This window comes from Panthera uncia, chromosome C2 (genome assembly GCF_023721935.1).
Source record: "Panthera uncia isolate 11264 chromosome C2, Puncia_PCG_1.0, whole genome shotgun sequence".
Classification (NCBI taxonomy): Eukaryota; Metazoa; Chordata; class Mammalia; order Carnivora; family Felidae; genus Panthera; species Panthera uncia.
The window spans coordinates 112,442,810-112,452,298 of NC_064810.1; the positions used below are offsets into that span (position 1 = coordinate 112,442,810).

General features: G+C 37.0%; 1 protein-coding gene across 5 annotated transcripts in view; it reads left to right on the top strand.

Moving 5' to 3' along the window:
* Positions 1–9,489, top strand: part of LOC125921933 (ceruloplasmin) — a 69,063-nt gene that overhangs the window by 15,255 nt on the left and 44,319 nt on the right. For all 5 annotated transcript variants that reach the window (XR_007457538.1, XM_049629694.1, XM_049629695.1 and 2 more), the window contains exons 5-9: positions 879–1,133; positions 2,234–2,405; positions 5,637–5,776; positions 6,927–7,079; positions 8,598–8,809. Coding sequence is in view for 4 of the 5 variants with exons in the window: in XM_049629694.1 (XP_049485651.1) it covers positions 879–1,133; positions 2,234–2,405; positions 5,637–5,776; positions 6,927–7,079; positions 8,598–8,809 (932 nt within the window). In the remaining variant the exon portion in view is untranslated. The remainder of the gene's footprint in view (positions 1–878; positions 1,134–2,233; positions 2,406–5,636; positions 5,777–6,926; positions 7,080–8,597; positions 8,810–9,489) is intronic.

A 9,489-nucleotide genomic window follows, 5' to 3' on the forward strand; every position in this document is an offset into this window, starting at 1 on the left:
CCAGTATGTGATCTATCTTGGAGAATGTTCCATGTGCACTTGAGAAGAAAGTATATTCTTTTGCTTTGGGATGCAGAGTTCTAAATATATCTGTCAAGTCCATCTGATCAATGTATCATCCAGAGCCCTTGTTTCTTTATTGATGCTGTGTCTGGATGATCTATCCACTGTTGTAAGTGGAGTATTAAAGTCCCCCTAGGTTTCTTTAAAGGGTCTTGGGCCATTCTGCCTTCAAATTTTTAGGTCTTTGTGGCTCTTGTACTGGTCCTTACTATCCTTCCCCTGGATTTCTTCTTTTTGCCGTCACATCTCTTCCAATTTTGACTTATAATCTCTAAAAAAGAAAAAAAAAAAAGCTTTCCTTGTGTTCTTATGACACAAGGAATTCATGTTCACTGTAGAAAATCAGCCAAGTCCTAACATGCAAAAAGAAAAAATCAAAATTAATATTACCACTATCAACATGATATGTGATTGATTATGAAATAACATTCAGTCTTTCTTAAATTTACTCTGTGTGTACATTTTGTATATATGCACATATATATGCATTCATTATATTTACAAATACCCATATATACATACTAATACACAGCTACACAGCTAATGTGTATAGCTTATAACAGAGAAAAAATAGGTTTCATCTTCATTGTTGTGTTCATCTGCTAATGTGTTGAGAAAAATCCTGAGACTGAATTAAGGTCCAAAATAAGAGTGCTATGATTGATTAGCAATGTCTGATGTAGGTACGGAGGAAGGAATAGCAGTACATGTGCCAGGTATTTTCCAATCCAAATTGATATCTATTTCTATAGAGATAACTATTACCATCCCAGGCACCAATGTTTTTAATCACAATCTCTGATCTTGACTTACAGCTGTGAATGGATATACTTTTGGAAGTCTCCCAGGACTCTCCATGTGTGCAGAAGACAAAGTAAAATGGTATCTTTTTGGCATGGGTAATGAAATTGATGTGCACTCAGCTTTCTTCCACGGCCAAGTGTTGACTAATAAGGACTACCGTGTTGATACAGTCAATCTCTTTCCTGCTACCCTCTTTGAAGCTTTTATGGTGGCCCAGAGTCCTGGAGAATGGATGCTTAGCTGTCAGAATCTAAACCACCTGAAAGGTAAGGCATCTTTACCTGAAATGAGCTTTCAGCCAAAAAAAGAGTCATGTATCTGTTACACTACTAATGGGGTGATAACTGGGAATCAGAATCTAAAAGTAAATAAAATTTTTTAAAAAAGAATCTAAAAGTTAAATATCTTTAGAATAATCTGAGCTTTGAACTGGTAACTTAATTTTATTCCTATGATGGTATGTATCATAATATAATAAAAAAAACTGAAAGACTAGAATTTTACAAAGTAATGAAATATGAAAATATATTAATTTGAGAAAAAGCATAACTGGCCCTGAATTACTTTTCTGTCCTAAAAGTATAGGTACACACTGAGAAGTATATACAACTTCTTCACTTTGTTAAATACACAATATTGTAAACACCAGAAGATTTATATACTGTGCTGAAAAGTAGTTTGTTTGTTTGTTTGTTTTAATTTGGTTCTATCAAACACAACCAACTTTGTTCTTTGAGTCCAGCTACTCCTTGGTTTAACTTGCTAAATACCTCCTTCATCTCTTCAACATAAGAACATTCCTTGTTCTTGAAAAATACTAGTTTGTAATATTGATCTCCTGAAGAAACTAGCTTTAATCTGGGTCTTTTGGCATGTTACTCTGACCTTCAAATATAATCTCACTATTAAATGTCACCTTGGTCTCCGAAGACCCAGCACAGCAGGTACATAACCATTTTGTTTTGTCCAAGAACAGTAATAATATATGCTCATTCTATTCCTCCTCCTCCACTCCACCCCGTCCCTTAAAATATGGCAAAGTCTCTCTTTATTACTTGTCTTTTAATGTGTCCTTTTTTTTTTCTCATTGAAAGACATCCCAAGTGAAACTCCACAAAGATTGGTACAATATTTTTTGAAAAATACTAGTGCTTAATATCTCTTCTCTGTGCCATAAGGAGAAGTTTTACTGCTCAGATTTTCCATCAGTAATTTATTTACAACTGTTTACTATCATTTTTAATATTGTTTCTAGCTGTCTATTTCTTCAGTTTCCATCTGTCATTTCATCAGCGGTGTTTACAAGGCAATAGGAGGGAGAAACATTGGCTCCATTAACCAATGTCTCCTTCCATGTGATTTTCAGCTGGTCTGCAGGCCTTTTTCCAGGTACAAGACTGTAACAAGCCTTCACCAGAGGACAGTATCCTTGGGAAAAATGTCAGGCATTACTACATCGCTGCTGAGGAAATCATCTGGAACTACGCGCCCTCTGGAATAGACACCTTCACCCAAGAAAATTTAACAACACCTGGAAGGTAATTCAGAAGAAGGGCTATTATTTCAAAGTATGCCTCCCAAAGAAAAGAAAAGAAAGAAAAGAAAGAAAAGAAAGAAAGGAAGGAAGGAATAAAGCATAAAAAACTGATTCAGCAATTAACATTTTAATTGGTACCTGAAACTGAGTAAATAGACTGCTAAATATTTACTAAGGTGTTTGGTATGAGTCCAAGTTTGAGAAATATGACTTTTGAGTCCACGAAAAAATGGATATAAAAAAGTTATCAGATAGTCGACAAAATCCTCAGAAAATACTGAACATAATTAGACTAATTAATTTATTTACTTTTCCTTCATGAAAATACAACATTGTGCAATCCAGCAGCATTAAGTACATTCACAAGGTTGTACAATCAACACTATCTGTTTCCAGAACTCTCATTGTTCTAAATAGAAAGTCTGTATCCATTAAACAGTAGTTCTCTAATCCCTGATAACTTCTACTTTCTGTCTCCATGAATTTGCCTCTTCTAGGCACTTACTACAAGTGGAATAACAATATTTGTCCCTTTTTGTCTGGCTTATTCCACTTAGCATGTTTTTAAGGCTCATCCATGTTGTAACATCTATGAGAATCTCATTCCTCTTTAAGGCTGAATAATATTCCACTGTATGCATATACCACATTTTATTTATCCATCAATCTGTTGATGAACATTTGGGTTGCTTCTACTTTTTGGCTATTGTGAATAATGCAACTATTAATGTTGAAAGTACAAGTATTGTTTACATCCCTGCTTTCAGTTGTTTTGTGTACATACTTAGGAATGGAATTGCTCAATCCTATGACAATCCTATTTTTAATTTTTTGAGGAAGAGCCGTACTGTTTTCCACAGTGGCTGTTCCATTTTACATTCTTACCAGTAATGTGCAAGGGTTCCAATTTCTCTACCTACTTACCAATATTTATTTTCCATTTGTAAAATAATAGACATCTTCTTGGGTGTGGAGCTCTATCTTATTGTGATTTTGATTTGCATTTTCCTGATGACTAGTGATGTTGAGTATCTTTTCATGTTCTTGTTGGTGTTTGGAGAAGTCTGTTCAAGTCCTTTTCCTGTTGTTGAGTTGGGTTCTTTGTTTTTGTTGGTGGTGGTGGTTGTTAAAGTATATGACTTCTTTATATATTCTGGATATTAATCTCTAATCAGATACATTGTTTGCAAATGTTTTCTCCCATTCATTAGGTTTTCTTTTCACTTTCTTAATAGCGTCCCCTGGGGTACAGCAGCTACTCCTGTATATGTCTAGTGAGTTCCACAGCCTCCCAGCCATTCTTCCCTGCTCAGTCTTCCTTTCCTACTGTCCATTAACCATAAAGCACCCAAAGTGATCTTTTAAAAGTGTTGATGAAATTATGCCACATCCCTGTTTCAAGTCTCTGCTCAAATATCACCTCCTAAGAGATGCCTTCTTTGCCACCTATCTACTTGGAAAGGTTAACTAACTTACTCAATGATGCATGACAGGTCAATAGCTCGGCCTGGCTCTACCCAGGTCTCTGATTCCTGAAGCAGAAATTTAAGTCCCAATCTACACTGACATCCAGAGGCAATGACTCCAAAGCTGTATCACCAGCCCAGAAGGCTCTTGTAAATTGCAGATTTGCATTTTTAATTGCTTAAAAACACCCTGCTTAGATGAGGTTCCTCCAAATCAGCATGTCCACATCTGAACCATTGTTTTCTCCATATACCTGAATTTCCTCCTCTCTGTGAATACTATCATTATCCATCCATCAGTGAAGCCCCAAACCTGAGTACCGTCACTGACTCCACACTTCCCACTGCCTCCTTCTCTCCTCATCAAGTACTATCTCACTATATCCTAAACATCTCCAAAAAGTGTCTATTTTTTCCTCACCTGAGGGATCCTTTTAAAACACTAATCCTAAACGTTTACATATTTCAAAGCTTTCCCACTGCTCTGGGATGGAGTACTGAAATTTTAGCAAGGTCCTGCTGTCCACCCCCTATCTTTCCAAGCCTCATTCTCTCTCTTCTCTCCCATTCTCTCTCTTTTGCCCTGCCCTGCACACTGTGCTCCTGCCATATTTTGTAAAACATGACATATTCACTCTTTCCTCTGAGTCTTCCCATAGGCTATTTCCTCTTTGTAAACACCCACCTCATTCTCCCCCCACCACCTATACTTCATCTTTTTTTCAAATGTTTATTTATTATTTTTGAGAAAGAGAGAGAGAGAGAGAGAGAGAGAGAGAGAGAGAGAGAAGGGGGGCGCAGAGAGAGAGGGAGACACAGAATCTGAAGCAGACTCCAGGCTCTGAGCTGTCAGCACAGCAGGGCTCGAACTGAACTGCGAGATCCTGACCTGAGCCAAGTCAGTTGCTTAACAGACTGAGCCACCCAGGTGCCCCTATACTTCATCTTTTTAACTCTACTTCTCTTCCAGATAGTTTTTAAAAATCATTTTCTTTGGAAAGCCTTTGGAGCCTCTTCCTACCACTTCCCCCAACCCCAGGAAAACTGCTGCATAACACCCTGTGCTTATTGCATGTTAATTGTACATGCAATTAATCAGTAATATTGATATTAATATCAATGTTATTACATTGATTGGCTCACAGTCTGTCTTCTCTGTCAAGTCCATGTGGACAGAGATGGGTCCAGCTTACTTATGGTTACACCATCAGCACATACCAAGGTTCCTGGCCAAAAGCATGTGTCCTCTACATTTATTAAATGGAAGAAGAGATGAATGGGATGACTTTGGCAAGTCAAACACCTCTCTGAGATATAATTTCTCCATTTGTAAACTGGGAAGAATAATGCCAACTTTGCCGCCTTATTATGGGAGTTTCAAATAATAAATGAAAGCTCCTAAGTACCTGGTGGGTGCTCATATGCAATAAACTAGCTATTGTATTTTTAAACCTTTTATAATTTGTTAAAAAGATACTATCATAGAATAGCTAATAACTATCAGGGGTTGATGCGAGCCATCTTAAAATTGTTTCACTTCACTTGAAAAAGTGAAACCTCTACACCATGATTCTCCACTCTTCAGTTGAACGTCCTTCTGTGAAGTGCCTAGTACCATCTGCTTCTTTTTAGATATTTGATAAATAATGAATAATAATTACCTCTGAGCACTGGTCATCATTTTTCTCTTCAGTTAGTATCCTATATGAATACCTGCTTTCTGTTTTGTTTTCAACTCCACTTTTAAACCCTTTTTCTCTTGGCAGTGCTTCAGAGGTATTTTTTGAACAAGGTCCTACAAGAATTGGAGGATCTTATAAAAAGCTGGTTTATCGTGAGTACACAGATGCCTCCTTCACTAATCAAAAGAAGAGGGGCCCTGAAGAGGAACATCTTGGCATCCTGGGTGAGTCCATGCAGAGTATCGATGACTATTATACTCTTCTCCTGGGCTACCCAACCTCAGAAAGAATAGAAACTTCAAGAACTGCAGTATGATTTCTATGTATAAACTAGAGTTGTGGAAGGTCATTCAACTATTAAATGTAGCAGCTAATTAATTTTCCAATGTAAATTACCAATAGTAAATCTTCATCATTAAAAAGTATGCTAGCTTCAAATAATGATTTTTTTTTCTTCAAGAGGTAAGGAGAATTGTGTATTTATGACTTGGTTTAAATTGACAACAAAGCTGTTAGCCTCTGTTCTTAGCTGAAGGTACACTTCCTTAGAAATAAAATCCAGGCTATTAATGAAAGAGGCTGCCTCTGTCATAGAGCCTTGTCCACAGCCCAGAGACCTGTTCTTGCTCAGGCTTTCAGGCAGAATATAATGGGTGAGCACACAAAGTCTAGATTCAGACTATCCTCACTCCTCACCTATTAACCATGTGACCTTTGAAAGTACTCAGCTTGCTCTGCCTTCTTTCTGTAAAATGGAAACAGTAATAATGATAACAGTCCTTACCTCATAAAAGTGTTGTAAAGATTAAAGGAGTTAATACACATAAAAACTCAGAAAAGCACATGGGAAGCTCTCAATATCATCTTATATATTACATAAAATATGCACTATGTATCTATGTTTTTATTCTATATTTGGTAATAATATTAATTTCGGTGAAGAAAAATCCACAAAAGTGTTACTCTTCACATCCAAGACAATTTAACTTACCCTCTTAGGGTGATCAAGGTTTATAGAACACCCCTGACTCTTGGGACAAATGTCACCCATCTGGCCAACCGAAGACGAAGATGAAAAGAGTATCTACATACTGAATAGTTTCTTGTAGATGTATAAAGCCGGTGAACTGACTTGGATAAAAACAATAATAAATTTTCTTAACCTAAAGTCGAATCAAAAAGCCCTTCTCATCTCTTTTGAGCCTCGCCATGTCAAATTGATAATGGAGTTTTAAAAAACTAGGTTTTCCATTTCCCACAAATAAAATATTGCTTCCAGTGGTTTCTGCCAGAGGATAAGCCAAAGAACAACTGTCTTATGTACTCTGTATGTTATATACCAAGGGAGGGTAATAATGTTCTCTTTGTCCCTAGGTCCTGTCATTTGGGCAGAGGTGGGAGACACCATCAGAGTCACTTTCCATAACAAAGGAACATATCCCCTCAGTATTGAGCCCATTGGGGTGAGAGTCAGTAAGGACAACGAGGGCTCCTACTATGCCTCACATCACAACCCCTCAAGTGGAAGTGAGTACAACATTCTGTAACCAAATAATATTTAATAACCCACTGTGCTGGTCACCAGGGAAAACTGTCCTGCAAAAACTGAAGGCAGGATCTTCCAAGGAAACTGCTCATGTATCATTTTTAGGCATCATGGCAGGAAGCCTTCCTTCCATGGCAGGAAGAGGAAGTTAACCTCTTCTCCTTCCATTTCCAATTGGTTTATGGAATTTTGTTCTGCCTTAATAGGATGATTTTTAACAGTGCTGTTAGTAACTAATTAGGATTACATCAGTTATACATTTCTGGAGTACTCCTCGGGTGATTTTTAAATTTGAAAATGTTCTTGCAATTATAAGATTAGATGAATACTTGAATATTTGAAAAATATAAAAAGGTGTAGCCAACAATATTATCTATAGTTCTACAGACAACCGTATTATATTCTTGTATAGTTCCTCTACTCTTTCATCTGGGTACCTATATATTTTAAATGTGGTTGAGATCACAGTTATATAAATATACTTATCATTGTAATTTTGTACTGAACTTGTTTCTTTAGCATCATAAGCATGTTGATATCATTTTAATAACACGAACTATTCCATTTTATGCACATATTTTGGTATTTGTATATGTCAGGGCTGGCTGAAGAAGACTAGTGCCTTTGTCACCACTTGCAGTATGACTGTGGGCAAGTTATTAAGTCTTTCTGGCCTCACTTTCCCCAAGTATACAATCAGGAGATTTGAACCGGATCATCTGCAGTTTCCTTTCAGTTCTGAAATTATTTTCAGTTCAGTATCATTCAATAGAAAATGTATGGATTACCTCCTATTTTCAGGTGTTGTTCTAGCCAATAGAAATATAGAGACAATGCTTGCCTTTCAGGAAGGTTAAGTTCCATTGGGTGCTGGGTTGGGGGCAGGGAAATACACACAATCTAACATTAAATGTGCTGGGGACATTCTCAGGGGCTCTCCTAGTCTCTTCAGGCTGCTATAACTAAATACCACAGACTGAATGGCTTATAAACAACAGAAATTTATCTTTCACATTTCGGGATGCTGAAAATCCAAGATCAGGGAGCCAGCATGGTTGGATGAAGACCCTTTTCTGGGTCTCAGACTTCTCATTGTATTTTCACAAGGTGGCAGGGATCAGGGAGCTATGTGGGATCTCTATTATAAGGGCACTAATCCCATTTAGGATTACCTTGATCACCCTCCAAATGTACCACCTTCTAACACTATCACATTGGGTGTTAGGGTTGCAATATGTGAATTCTGGGAGGACACAAACATTCAGACCATAGAGGCACCAATCGCAGACTGGTTAAGAGGAGGCTTCCTGAAGAAAATCACACCCATCCGTGACCTGGCACAGGAGCACAAGTGGGACTCCATTCAAGGATGATTTCATTCTAATTCATAATAAGGAACTGAGAAGTGGGTTGTCTTAGTCTAAACCCAGTCTTCTTTGTGGCTCTAATGGCCACATTAGAAAGCATATTTAACCTCTCCATTGTGACACTTCTCACAGGTGTGCCTCCTTCAGCCTCCCATGTGGCACCTCAACAAACATTTACCTATGAATGGACTGTGCCCAAAGAAGTGGGACCCACTTACAAAGACCCTGTCTGTCTATCTAAGATGTATTACTCTGCTGTGGATCCCACTAAAGATATATTCACTGGGCTTATTGGGCCAATGAAAATATGCAGGAAAGGAAGTTTACATGAAAATGGGAGACAGGTAAGTCCAATCAGGGAAAATAAAAATGATTTCCCAATCCCTTTGAACTATCATTATTAAAGGGAAAATTCTGAGTTTTGAGGCAGTAAGGATTTTACATATGATGTTCAGTTTAAATTTTTCTCAGGCTCATGAGAGCTGTACTATGCGGAGTTTCTCTGGCTAACGTGATTATTTCAAGAAGAGCTGGAAACAAACTTTCTTTGGAATCCAAGGTCTTTTATGATATATTTAGACTTCAACACACAAATTTAAAAAATGGTAACAGGTCACTCAACATTCACTGAAGACAATATTGCTTAAAACATTTTTTAGAAAGAAGGAAATGGCCATTTGACCAGGAAATAAAAATATGATGGAGGTATATTTCTATCTCTCAACTATTTTACTATGAACCTTTAAAAGATAAGTACCCTCTTAAAAATGCCTTCAATATAATTGTCATACCTTAAAATCATCATCGTAATAATCTCTTAGTATTATCAATTTTTTATCAAATTTTATCAAATTTCCAATCAATGTATTCATATTTCCCCAGTTGCCTCTTAATTATTTCAATTTTGTTGTCTGAATCAGTACCCAAATAATTACGCACATTGCAAATAAGTTGTTATGTTTCTCAAGATTATTTCCTTGCATTTTTTCTGTTGCAAGGGTATTTATCTTATGGCAGTTTCTCA